We start from the raw sequence: 14,544 nt of genomic DNA, 5'->3' as shown, positions 1-14,544 counted from the left end.
TGTGGGTAGTTGTGTGTATGAGTGTTTGCGTGTGGGGGGGGGGGAATGTACACGTGTGTGCAGGCATATGTGTTTGTGTCTGTGGGCAGATATAAGTGTGTGGGTAGTTGCGTGTAGGTGTGTGTGTATGTGTTTGAGTGTGTGTATGTGTTTGTGTATGTGTCTGTATATGTGTGTGTGTACGTGCGTGTATGTATGCGTGTAAGTGTAGGATATGGACGTAACCTGGAGACTTTGCTCGCTAGAGGAGCAGCATCGTGAGGCGGCCGGTCGAAGGTGATGCTGCAAAGGGTGCTGGCGGGAAAATAAAATGATAGCACATCAAAACAGTCAAGTGAGAACAATAAGCAATCGTGATTGCTCAATAAAGAGAAAGAAGATAAAAGGGGTAAAAGAAAATGAAACTATTTAATAAGAGACACATGCTTAATACTACTTACAGAAATTTTTCGCCTTAGTTCAATGATTCAGAAAATAACAAACTCGCATGCAACCACAAACAATGAATAAAATATTTAATTTAATAAAATAACAAGATCAATACAGAGCTCAACAAAGAGGATTTTCAATAACGGGTTAGAAATATCACACACGCGACAAAACAAGAGGGTACATGAAATAGATTACTACAATTAATAAAAGTCACAGGGCCTATAGCTGGTGAAGATCAGGACTCTAGAGGGATGGATTTGATCCTAAATATGATCCGCCGAGAGGTGAACCAACTGTAACTATTGTTGAACTGGAAAATGTCTGTAAAAGTAAGAATAGGAAATATTAGCGAACATTAAGGATAGAGAAGTAAAAAAATGTTATCTAATGTTAATAAAGTTAGTATGTATCTCTCTTGATATTTTTGTTTTAAAAAAATGAAGTAATAATCATAGGAGAAGAGAATCCTGAGACAAGAAAGGAAAAGAGAACCCTAAGAGAATCCTAAGAAAACAAAGGAGAAGAGAACCCGAAGAAAACAAAGGAGAAGAGAACCCTAAGAAAACAAAGGAGAAGAGAACCCTAAGAAAACAAAGGAGAAGAGAACCCTAAGAAAACAAAGGAGAAGAGAACCTAAGAAAACAAAGGAGAAGAGAACCCTAAGAAAACAAAGGAGAAGAGAACCCTAAGAAAAAAAAGGAGAAGAGAACCCTAAGAAAACAAAGGAGAAGAGAACCCTAAGAGAAGAAAGGAGAAGAGAAGCCTAAGAGAAGAAAGGAGAACAGAAGCTTGAGAGAAGAAAGGAGAAGAGAACGCTAAGAGAAGAAAGGAGAACAGAAACTTGAGAGAAGAAAGGAGAAGAGAACCCTAAGAGAAGAAAGGAGAACAGAAGCCTGAGAGAAGAAAGGAGAAGAGAACCCTAAGAGAAGAAAGGAGAAAAGAACCCTAAGAGAAGAAAGGAGAACAGAAGCCTGAGAGAAGAAAGGAGAATAGAAGAAGCTCAGAAAGAGAGAAAGAAATTTCGTACGAAATAAGTTCACAAATTATGAAATGCAAAAAATACTAAGGGTGAATAAGTTAGGAAAATATTGGTGAATTTTTGCTGCAACAACTTGGAAAGAAAGGATATAAAAAATAAAAATAAAAATCCTTCCTTAGAAAGCAAGCCAAATTCTTCACGATTTAAAAGCAGTCAGAAAGGACAGGAGAGAGAATTTTTCTTAAGAAATAAATCTAAGACGGTGAGTGGGGAAAAAAAAAAGAAACCACAAGAAAAATATGTAACTTGCAAAATTCATCAGACGAAAATAAAAAGGTAAATCAGATAACGAAGGAGCTTCTGAACTGAGACTCCTAGTAGCCGATTAAAAATAAAAAAAAGGCATAAAAATTTTGTAACAGGGAAAGTTAGCATGAAATAAAGTTGCAAAAAAACCCCGAAATATTGAATAGTATTTTTGTGAGAAAAAAACTATCTGCTTCATAACCAGTAGAATGATCAATAGTGAAGTGATACGCGCTTATTGAGTCAAAGTTTAATCATCACATAAGATTCTCGTGCTAACCACGATCTAAATATAATATTGTAACGGATTCGGTGCGACTTCCACTTTCTTGAAAAGAAAACACAGTTCTTGATAAAAACACAGTTCTTGATAAAAACACAGGAAATTTATTTACACTATGTACAGGAAAGATCTTCAACAACTGCTAAATTATTCATCAGCAATTAAGCAATTATCACACAACACCGTAAACTCAACGTTTACACACGTATTTACTTCCAAATACGAAAACAACACAGCGAAATGCCTCGCTATAAACAGAGCAAAATGTTCTCAGTTCGAAATATCAATCGAAACTAAACTGTTTATCCATCGCTAACGGCTTAAATACACCGAAAAGAATTTTCTCAAATATTCCACACGCTTTTCGAAATGCGTTGACCGTTATCAATGAAAAGAAAGAAAATAGGGGTCGTATACTTTAGCCGAATGAAAAACGGGTTGTATATTCATTACGGGAAACTATTTACAGGTTACGTTCCTACAATATTTACTATTTACAGGATTTGTAACATTGCCCCCTTCCTAAGGACTGCACGTCCCGGGCAGTACAATCCCCAGAAAGGGTGCCAAACTTCTATCACAAGTTTACAAATATACACATTAATTAATAACTAACAGATACAGAAAACACAATAATAACAAGAAATATTACTAAACATTAAAAGCAAAAATTATCTACAACTTTTATGTTATCAACCATGGTTGTTTACGTAATACTCATGAACTATGGCCATAGTATGGGGCTAACCGATCATAATGTACAACCCTAGGTTTTGCATTAGGTGATTTTTGGATCCTCACTACGACGTCATTCAGTCGGTTAACGACTTTGTAGGGTCCATCCCAATGCGACTGCAATTTGGGTGAAAGACCTTTCCGTCGGATGGGATTCCATAACCAAACCTTGTCGCCTTCGTTGAATTCATGTCCAGTAGACCTTGTGTCGTATCGGGTCTTCATCTTCTCCGCCGCGATGTTGATTCGCTCTCGTGCGAAGTTATGAACGTCTTCCAACCGGGCCTGGAGATCCTGGATGTACTCCTCAGGCGATGAAGGCGCATCCGGAGGACGACCGAAGACGAGATCACAAGGTAGCCGAAGCTCTCGTCCGAAGAGCATCTGAGATGGAGCATATCCGGTAGTCTCGTGGACAGCACTGCGGTAGGCCAGCAGGAACAAAGGTAGCTTCTTGTCCCAATCCTGTTGATTTCTGGATACCATAAGTGAGAGATTATTCAGGATTGTGCGGTTAAATCTCTCCACCATGCCGTCCGATTGTGGGTGTAGTGGTGTTGTCCTAGTTTTCTCAATTCCGAAAATTTGACATAGGCCCTTAAACACAGCAGAGATGAAATTCCTCCCTTGATCGGAATGAATCTGCAAAGGTGTTCCGTATCTCGAGATCCAATGTTGGACTAGAGTCTCTGCTACGGTAGTAGCCTCTTGATCTGGAATGGGATATGCTTCCGGCCATTTGGTGAAGTAGTCGATGGAAACAAGAATGTATTTGTTCCCATCAGCAGTTCTTGGTAGAGGACCCAGGATGTCGATCCCAATTCGTTCGAAAGGAGCTCCAACGTTGTACAGATGTAGCTTCCCTCTGCTTCTCTTCTTCGGTCCTTTACGAGCAGCACAGGCGTCACAAGAATGGCACCACTTCTCCACGTCATCCTTCGCCTTGCTCCAGAAGAAGCGCTCCCGAACTTTATTGAGAGTTTTCAAGACACCAAAATGTCCTCCAGTCGCACTACTATGTATTTCTTTCAGAACATCTGAAATCCTGGATCGAGGAAGTAGTAACTGCCACCTAGATGTCTTGCCGTCGTCAGATTCCCATTTCCGGTGTAGCACGCCGTTCCGTAAATGGAGTGAGTTCCATAAAGCCCAGTATCTTTTTGTTGCAGGACTGAAGATGGAAACGTCCTGCCAGCTAGGGCGTCGACTGTCCCTTTCCATGAACTCTAAAATTGGTTTTATGTCAGGGTCTTCAAGTTGATCTTTTCGAACTTGGTCATCACTCCATGGATCAGGTTCTGATGATGTTGGAGTCACTGTCACCTGATAGGCGGTAGGGCTAGTCGTTCCATACTGTTTCTCGATTCGGGAACAATAGTGGCAGTTCTCAGGACAGGGTCTCCTTGATAAAGCGTCAGCATTCCCGTGAGATAACCCTTTTCGATGCTTGATCTCCATGTCATATTCCTGGAGCCGCTGTATCCATCTGGCTATCTGGCCTTCTGGATTCTTGAAGTTTAAAAGCCAAGTTAACGAGGCATGATCGGTCCGAAGCAGAAATTTTCGGCCATAGAGGTAATGATGGAAGTGTTCTACAGCTTTCACTATGGCCAGTAACTCCTTTCTGGTGACGCAGTAATTTCGCTCCGACTTTGATAAGCATTTGCTCCAGTAAGCGATGACATGTTCATTTCCGTCAATCTCTTGGGATAAAACAGCTCCAATTCCCTCGTTGCTCGCATCAGTGTCCAGGATGAAGGATTTTTCAGGCTGAGGATAGGCGAGGATAGGCGTTGATGTTAAAGCCTCCTTCAGTCGTAGAAATGCATCTTCGCATTCTTTTGACCATTCAAACTTTTGCTTGCTCTCCGTCAGCTTATGCAAAGGTCGTGCAATGTTGGAAAAACCCTTCACAAACTTCCTGTAGTACGTGCAGAGCCCCAGGAAACTTCGCAACTCATGGATGTTTTCGGGACGACTCCAACTCCTGACCGCAGATACCTTCTCTGGATCGGTTTGTACACCCTCAGAAGAGATGATGTGACCAAGGTAGTTCACTTCCCGGCGGAACAAATTACATTTGGACGGGCTTAACTTCAGATTGGCTTCCTTAAGCTTTTGCAGCACCTTCCTAAGATTTGCCAGATGTTCTTCGAAACTGCGTCCCACGATGATGATATCGTCTAAGTAGACCAGACAGGATTCGTAGGAAAGTCCTCTTAACACTGTCTCCATAAGACGCTCGAACGTAGCTGGTGCATTGCAGAGGCCGAAGGGCATCACTTTAAACTGCCATAAGCCTTGTCCAGTTGTAAACGCTGTCTTCTCTCGGTCATCAGGGTGTATCTCAACCTGCCAGTAGCCGCTCTTCAAGTCCAGGGTCGAAAACCACTTGCGTCCGGAAAGAGTGTCTAAGGTGTCGTCTATCCGTGGAAGAGGGTAACTGTCTTTCTTGGTGATTTCATTCAGTCGTCGGTAATCGACACAAAATCTGGTGGAGCCGTCTTTCTTTCGGACCAAGACGATGGGAGAGGCCCAAGGACTGGATGACGGTTCGATTACATCATTCTCCTTCATCTCTTTCAGGAGGGTCTCAACCTCTTCCTTCTTGGCGAACGGTAGTCGTCTTGGATGCTGTTTAATAGGGGGGTGTTCTCCAGTGTAGATCCTATGCTGCGTTAAATTCGTACGGCCAACATCCTCAGATGTAGATGAAAACAGATGCTTGAAGTCATCCACCAATTGTTCCGCAGCAGTTCTTTGATCTTTCGATAAGGGTGCACTCCCAATTAACTTCGATGTCAAGGACTCAGAAGACACAGTCTCGTGGGAATTGATTCTTCTAATGATGCAGTTTACTGGAGTACAAGTTGCCAGCACTTCACCTTTCCGGATATTCCTTGGCTTTTCACTCACGTTGACGACTCGCACAGGAATTACATCTTTAGAAAGGTCCACCAGCGTAGATGCTACCAGCACTCCTTTTGGGCTATTGCTTAAGTTGGGGTATTCAATGAGTCCAAATCGAAAACTATTGCTTTCTTCAATGGAGCCAGGTATTAATGATTCTGACCTTGAGGGAATCGATAAATCTGTTTGGGCTATTATTTGATGAGCGGATTTTACATCACTTTCTGCGGGGAAAACGGCTATGTCTTCTCTCATCGAGTGCAGCTCATTTGTCTTGAAGTCGAGGTTGAAGTCATACTTCTTTAAAAAGTCCAATCCGAGAATGAAGGGGTCTGTGATAGCAGCAACGAATGCCGTATGATGGTAAGTGGCATTTCCAAACACAATTTCTAAGTTTACTTTACCTTCAATCTCGATCTTGTCACCTGTCACAGTTTGGAGGGTAACGCAGGGCGGCGTCCATAGAATGTTGAGTCCAAATTGACGAGCCACATCTGTTCTAATGATTGTAACATTGGCTCCAGTGTCAATAATCAGTTCGCAAGGAAACCCGTTTACGTATGCGTAAACAAACAGTCCATTACTGCCGCCACTCGTCGATGAAATCTGGAAAACTTTAAGATGGGGCTCATTCCAATTTGGCGACCTCCGCCCCGCGAGATTGCCATGGCTTAGTTTTCCTGGACCTGGGAGGGGGAGGTGCTCTTCCCTCTGGTTTCTTGGCGAGCTTCACAGTTTCTTCGTAAGTGACCCTCGCCGCCACATTTCCAGCACTTAAGTGATTGTCCATTTTGGTACTTGGGAGCCGAAGTCCTTTTGAGGATTCCTGCAATTTCTTTTATTTGCTTTTCCAGTTCAGCAAAGCGTGACGAAACCGGATCAGGCTCATCAGTTTTCACGCCGCGGATTGAATGGCGATCCTTGCGGGTTGCTTGCTGGGCGGCCTCCAACTTCATCGCATACACAACAGCAGAACTCAGGTCTTTGACATCCGCCATCCGTAGAGCTTTCTGGATTTCCGGATCTCGAACCCCGTCGATGTAGTAGTTGAGTGCGAGGTTGTCTCGAACATCCGCAGGACAGTCGCAAAAAGCAAGATGAGACAGTCTCTCGACGTCCGCCGCTAGCTCTTGCAGGGTCTCCCCGGTTTTCTGGAAACGGGACTTCAACTGGAGTCTGCTGAAATCTTTCTGGCACTTCTCACCGAAGCGAAGCTCCAACGCAGATGTGAGGGCGGCGAAATCCAGGCGCTGGCTGTCCGGAAGGGTCTGAAGAATGTCCGCTGCGTCACCTCTCAGGGATGCTGCAAGATGGCAGGCCTTGGTAGCAGAGTCCCATCCGTTCGCTTCCGCCACTATCATGAATTGGGTCTTGTATACCTGCCACGAACTTTTCCCATCAAATGTGGCCAGTTTAATGGACGGTCGAGCAACAGATGTGGGAGCGCCAAACTGTACAGAACTGCTTTCCGCGGTCACCAATCTCCGTTCCATGTCTTTAATTATTTCTTCCTTAAATGAAGTAAATTTCTTGTCTTCTTCTTCCAACTTATTTTCCACACTGGCGATACGCTCTTCCACAGTATCAAATTTTTCTTCCAGAGCATCAACTTTATCTCCCATGGCGGTTAGTTGATTCTCCATCATGGTTTTCATCGACGTTAGGTCTCTTTTTATTTCATTTTGACTTGTAGTAATTTTAGCAGTTAAATCACTATTTAACTGTTCCTGGTTAGTCGCCAATTCATTTTTTACAGAGTTGATTGCGTCAAGAAGTTGTTTTAATTGTTCATCCATTGCGCGAGTAATCACCATAAAAATAAAGTCCAAATTCAAAAAGTCTTTATGAAAAAAAATGTCCAAAGTCACACTTACTCCAAGAAAGTCCAGAAGAAGCCCCACGTTGGGCGCCAATTTGTAACGGATTCGGTGCGACTTCCACTTTCTTGAAAAGAAAACACAGTTCTTGATAAAAACACAGTTCTTGATAAAAACACAGGAAATTTATTTACACTACGTACAGGAAAGATCTTCAACAACTGCTAAATTATTCATCAGCAATTAAGCAATTATCACACAACACCGTAAACTCAACGTTTACACACGTATTTACTTCCAAATACGAAAACAACACAGCGAAATGCCTCGCTATAAACAGAGCAAAATGTTCTCAGTTCGAAATATCAATCGAAACTAAACTGTTTATCCATCGCTAACGGCTTAAATACACCGAAAAGAATTTTCTCAAATATTCCACACGCTTCTCGAAATGCGTTGACCGTTATCAATGAAAAGAAAGAAAATAGGGGTCGTATACTTTAGCCGAATGAAAAAGGGGTTGTATATTCATTACGGGAAACTATTTACAGGTTACGTTCCTACAATATTTACTATTTACAGGATTTGTAACAAGATTCTCGTGCTAACCACGATCTAAATATAATATGAATAGCTGTTTTCTCTCCAAAATTTCATTAAAAAAAATTTTTTTGCACCAGGGGTCTTATGTACACCTGCATTTATGACAAGGGGATCTAAATCTATGATCTAAAGAGGGACGTCGCAACTACATCATTGGCCAAAGTAAAGCAGAGACATGTCCCCCACCTTGGGGCTAAACGCCGTTTTCTTCCTATGTCCGATATGATAAAGAAGCGTGTTTTGCTTCTAGATTGGATTTTTATTAACTCGATATTACTTCACAATCAAGATGGAAACTATGCTACTTTATGTTATATAGCAGACATAGGAACGAAGCAGCGCTTAGCCCCAAGATGACGGAAGCGACTTCAGGTGCGATCTAGGGCATAGTATTGCAAGTTTGAGAAATTTAACATTAAAAGAAAAGGCTACAATAGCAGTCATTTTTAGATTAAATCATGGCCCCACTTAATTCTTATAGGCCGTGACAATCGCTTAAACCCATGGCAACAAGTAAAGCGAGCCTCTGTTCCCATTACGTTGCCATTGATTGGTGGATGCAGGGGTTCCGTTCAGCACCTCTTGCTGTCAAAATGGGTGACGTCCAATCAAAAGTAAACAATTTTTGAAACGTGGACATCGATTGGTGGATGCATGAGCTGCATCGGTTTAACACAGAAATGTCATAAATTGTCAGGGCCCGTTAAGCGTCAGCGCCATCTAGTGGGGCCATGATTAAACTTATCTTTACGTGTAAATGCAGTAGCGACATTTCTAAACAATAATTCAAGTTTAGCATCATGAACTACCGAAGGAAGTGTTACAGGACCTTATGATTGATTACCTAAAAGAAACGTCTTTGAGATTAAAGCTAGCAGCAGGTCAAAATCATATAAGATGTTTTCCGGTTTTATTTGTGATCCTTTAATATCCTTTTTTTTTTTTTTTTTTTTTTTTGAGAAGTTGAAATTGTTTCAAGTTTATTGGTTTGTTTGTTTAAAAATGAAAGAAAAATTTCATTTTATTCGGGGGAGCCATAAGTGATTCCAATTTATGATAACCTGAGCATTTTTTGAATGCTTATCTTATATCATTAAAAACTGAGCGTATGTATCTATGTATGTATCTATGTCCAAGTTACTTCTCCCGAACACCAGTGAACTGACCATCGAACCAGGTATCGATAGATTCGTCATTTTCCGGTCTTTATGTTTGGCTATTTAACATAATCTTCCGATAATAATCAGCGGAGTTATCATTTACAAACCGTGACACTTAGATTTCGACATAACATCCCTATTTATCGAAGGCTTTCCTTCATTCAAATTATTATCAGTGCTTCACCTCAACTTTCCGTAATAATGCTTTTATTAAAATTCGTAGCGTGAAGAAAATCATTAAGAAAGATCTGCTGCCATTTTTTTTCTCGAATGAGAACAAATGAAAATCTGGCTTTTGTTTTGGGGCTTATTCTGTAATCGGGGTATTTAAAATGTTTCCTTTCTGGTTACTTTTTTGCACTCCGCCCCCAAATTGTACGTTTTTTTTTTTTTTTTTTTTTTTTTTTTTTTTTTTTTTTTAAGCCTGATTGTTGAACACGCGTCACTTGAGATTACGTAGTTCCTCAACTCCAAATTTTGCAGCATTATAAAACACGAGAATGCACACATAAGTACAGTAGAACCTCGTTTACCCGACCCTCCGTTAATCCGGATCTCCGGTTAGTCCGGACAAATTTCGTAGAGTAAAAAAAAATGATATTCACTTCTTTACTAATAATAAAGCTCAAAGTCTCTCTGTCCGGAGGATGTCTGTAGGATGTCTGGATCTCTGTGACGCGCATAGCGCCTAGACCGTTCGGTCGATTTTCATGAAATTTGGCACAAAGTTAGTTTGTAGCATGGGGGTATGCGCCTCGGAGCGATTTTTCGAAAATTCGATTTTGTTCTTTTTCTATTTCAATTTTAAGAACAAAAATATCATAAGATGGACGAGTAAATTACGAAATTATCATAACGTGGAACCGTAACATGGGTACATGCCAATTGGCGATAAAATTCACCATACAATATTTGTAAATATACAGGCGAACCAAAAAACCTTTTAACTTTTCTATTACGGGCAAAGCCGTGCGGGTACCACTAGTAAATAATAACTCCAAATTGCGATGGCAAGAACGGGATATAAATGCGGCAAACATTCACCCTTTATTTTAATTAAATGTAAGATTGTAGACTCTAGCTATGTAATGATGCTTCTAGCTCTGTAAGATTGTTAACTCTAGCTCTAATTGTAAATTCTAGCAATTTAATAAACAACATGGCGCATTTGAAGTGTCAGTTCGACACCACTGCAGCTACATTAAAATGATAAAATGTTTGCGGTGAAAAATCTTATGTAACTTTGTTGCAAAGCATCGTTTTTTTTTTTTTTTTCTTTTTTTTTTTAAAGTACTTTACTGTCTGACCATCGATTAGATGGAAAGGCTAATATCCGGTTAATAGGTGGAAATGGACGCATCTATTAGTTTATAGGGGTGTTAGTTAGTTTGTTACAGATGTGCACATTTACCTCTCTATTATTTAGCCCCAGTTTTGTGAAGATGGTTCTTAATCTAAAGTATATTCTCACTGCAAAAAATAATTGATTTATTTTTTCACAACATAATTTTGAGCTTACCATTTTGCTTTTACATTCCCGAACGAAATGAAACATTTTTTCTTTTTGATGTTTCCATAGTAACTATTTTTGTTTCCCCTCATTTTATTTTAGAGAATGCAATAAATGAATAGGGCAAGGGCGCTCATATGCAAAATTTTGAGGGGGGGGGGGGGCTCAAAAATTTTCTCCATGGATTATCAGAATATTTTCCCCGTGGAAACCGATTTCAGTACAGATTAGAGATATTAAAATTTGATAGTTTTAATAAATTATTCATTAATGGCTGAAAAAGAAATTTTTATACATTTTCGCAAAGAAAAAAACCACTAAAAGCAACTAACTTTTTATTTCTAGGGGGCTTGTGCCCCTTTACCCCCCCCCCCCCCCCATATGGGTGCCCTTGGAATAAGACACTAGTGACATCGCATTATAAAACGCGTGTGTCGATATCCCATTACTATTTCCCCTTTGCCCCGGCGAGATTCATTCAGATGGAATCGTCTTTACCTGGCCGATTGCCAAATTACATACAATCCATGGTCAAACAGTAATTACGTCTAAAAATTTGTCGAATTTTCAGAAAAAAATAGCGGATAAAGTATTTTTTGGAGGTCGCCGTAACCTCCCTTCTAGGTGCCCCAGGATGTAGCTTGCTAAATCTACTGATCTAAGTCCTGCAGAAAACATGAGTGGAATGCGCTTGGAAAGCACCTCGTAGTTTTCTAAGAGTGTCTACACTCTCGTACTGTCTCCCTTTCATCTTCCACGTGGCATGCGCCGTGAATGCCCAGTTAACTGGAAAGCATGAAGCTGCGCTTGTCTTTCGTTCAATCCCCTGTTTATCGTGTTGCTGGCAAGGACGGATACAAGGGAAAGGGCGAGGGTCGGAATTTTTTCCGAATTGAAGTCCTAAAGCGAAAGCGCAGGCCATGTTTAATGACGTTAAGGAAAAGAGTGGGGCTTTTAATCTCTCTCTTGGAGCATGGGCGCCCATATAGGGGGGCAAGGGGGGGCTCGAGCCCCCCCCCTTTGAAAATGGAACTTCCTTGCTTTTAGTACTTTTTTTCTTTGCAAAAATGTAAAAACATTTCTTCTCCAGCCATTAATGAATAAGTTATTAAAAATGTCAAATTTTAATGACTCTAATCTGTCCTGAAATCTGTTTCTATGGAGAAAATATCCAGCTAAACCATGAGGAAAATATTTGAGCCCCCCCTTACAATTTTGCATATGGGCGCCCTTGTCTTGGAGACTTTTCGGAGTTGAAGCTTCAAAAATGCAATTTTAGACAATCTTTAGCGATGTTAGGGGGAGGAGTTTGAAGGCCTTCCTTCGAGCATTAAAAAAAAATTAAATGTTAAAGACACGATTGTAGACATCTCAGGTAGTGTTGGGGAAGGAATAGGTTCAGTGACTTTCCTCCAGTAATTTTTCGAAACTGAAGCTTCAAAAAGCAGTTTTAGACGACCTTCAACGACGTGAGGGGGTGAGGATATTGAAAAATTACTCCAGAATTAACACGAAATTGAAATTCTAAAACACAATTTTGGAATACTTCTTTTAAAGTAAATGGAAAGGAATAGGTTTGGGGACCTCCTGGGCTAAATCTCTATTTTTTAGTTGTTTTAAATGAAAATGATATGGTAGTCCCTCCCCCAAGCAGGTGTAAATCAGATACATAGGTAAAGGTAAGGTAAAAATCAAACGTCCCCTACTTGAAAAATTTCTGGATCCGCCCTTGGTTGAAGACACAGCTTGTGAGTAACCATATAGCTAACTGAGAGTTGGCTGTGATGAAACGAACAAAATTCATCCCAAATCTATTTGAAAATTTAAATTTATAAAAGTCACACACATCCATCCAGGCTGATTCCAGTTCTTCTGTGGTGGGCAGACTGTAGATATCGTCACATATTTTTTATTTTACACTAGAATTGAGCAGAAACTTATGTATTTACGTTCTGAAAACGTTTTGAACTCTTTAAGCCTCTGAAGTCAAGAGACAAGCTAAGCCGCTACGTTGTTTTAAATCTTTTTGTTTCAGTTAGTGCACTTAACACGACGTTCTGTTCTGTCTTTTTCTAGCAAGCGCCATAAGACAAAAAGAAAACTACATTTCTAAAACAGTTTGTCACGTCTCTTAATATTTTAATTAAACAGGGGTAAGCAAATGTCTTAAATATTTTTTTCTTTAAAATTTAATTTATTTGCATGCGTCACGAGCCAATGTAAAGGAAACATATATCACTTGTTGAGAAACAATAGTTTAAACTAATGAAGAAAACAGTTATGTGTTGACCATTCCACGAAAAAGTCACGTGACGGTTCATATATTTCATCAAAAAGTAATTATTCAAAAAAGTAATACCGAAATTTTTTGCTTAAGGAATCATTACATTCGTTTCTAATTTGTTAAGCAATGACATTTTTATCATTATCCTTTTAAATTATCATTTTTTCTTTAATATATGATATGTCACGTGCCGGACAAAATTTCCGTTTTCCGTGGAGTGGCCCTATTGCACTCTACGATCAATATTTTACGATCCCTCTACAGTATAATAGAGTGCTCTGAGTACCAGGGTTCGCCGATATATATCAGTCGATATATATCATGATATATATCACGATATATATCAGATATTTATTTTGAAAATATCATGATATTTTGATACTTTCGACATTTATTTTTTCAACCACGGTATTTTCAATAGAAAAATTATATTAATCATAGTAATACGAGGGTTGTCTGAAAAGTTTCCGACCTGACAAAGGAAAACGATATTTACTTTCCAAGCTGACTATTATTTTTCAACATAGTCTCGTTGTAAGTCCACACACTTGATCCAGTGATGCTCCCACCCTTCTAACCCATCCAAATAGTACGATGAGTCTTTCCCTTTGAAATAACTGTTGACAAAATTCATCACCTCTTCATTTGAAGAAAACCCTTGTCCCCCAAGAGCTTCTTTCAGCTTAGGGAACAAAAAAAAGTCACTTGAGACCAGGTCTGGTGAGTAGGGTGGGTGCTCAATCAGTTCATATTTCAATTCATGGATTTAGCCATTGAAACCGCTGAGATGTGTGCTGGAGCATTGTCTGGATGAAGAAGAACTTTTTTCTTTTTCAAAAATGGGGCCGTTTTCCCTCAATTTCATGGTTTAATTTCTCAAGGAGAGGGGCATAGTATGCTCCTGTAATGGTTTTATTCTTTTCAAGGTAGTCTATGAATTCCATATTCCATGGCTATCCCAACAAACTGTTGCCATCACTGTTCCTGCAGAAGGAACTGTCTTGCCCTTTTTTGGAGCTGGTTCTCCCACTGTTTTGACTGTCGTTTTGTTTCAGGGGTGTAGTGGGGGATCCAGGTTTCATCTACAGTGATCAGTCGTCGGAAAGATTCCGCTTTGTTGCGCCGGAATCGCGCCAACAGGGCACTGCAAATGCTCATTCGGACCCAATTGTGGTCCAAACGCGGCACCCAACGTGCAGCCCAATTCTTCGTTCAAAATGTGGCAAGCACGTTCCTTGGAGATGTTCTGCTGTCTCCCCAACCTTCGACCTACGGTCATCCGGCACCATATGATGATTTTTGGCGATGTTTTCGTCAGCGGTAGCAGTTTTGGGCCGACCCGAACGTTCATCGTCGCCCAAGCTGGCGTTTAAGTTCTGCTGCCAAAAATTTCACTGTGGTAGATAATGGAGCAGAGTCCCCATACACAGCATCCAGCTCCTCTTTAATCTGAGCAGGCGTATTCCCCTTCAAAAACAAGCGGCAAATGACAGCTCAATAATCGATTTTTTCCATTTTCGTAAAA

General features: G+C 40.3%; 1 protein-coding gene across 1 annotated transcript in view; it reads right to left on the bottom strand.

Moving 5' to 3' along the window:
• Positions 1–502: 502 nt before the first annotated feature.
• The window catches only part of LOC129226596 (SEC14-like protein 2), a 190,630-nt gene continuing 176,588 nt past the window's right edge, over positions 503–14,544 (bottom strand). The window contains exon 14 of the mRNA XM_054861220.1: positions 503–753. Coding sequence (XP_054717195.1) covers positions 668–753 — 86 coding nt within the window. The 3' untranslated portion in view covers positions 503–667. The remainder of the gene's footprint in view (positions 754–14,544) is intronic.

Source organism: Uloborus diversus, chromosome 7, assembly GCF_026930045.1.
Source record: "Uloborus diversus isolate 005 chromosome 7, Udiv.v.3.1, whole genome shotgun sequence".
In the NCBI taxonomy this organism is placed as follows: domain Eukaryota; kingdom Metazoa; phylum Arthropoda; class Arachnida; order Araneae; family Uloboridae; genus Uloborus; species Uloborus diversus.
Note: the sequence above shows the minus strand (reverse complement) of the source record. Positions and strands in the feature narration are given on the sequence as shown.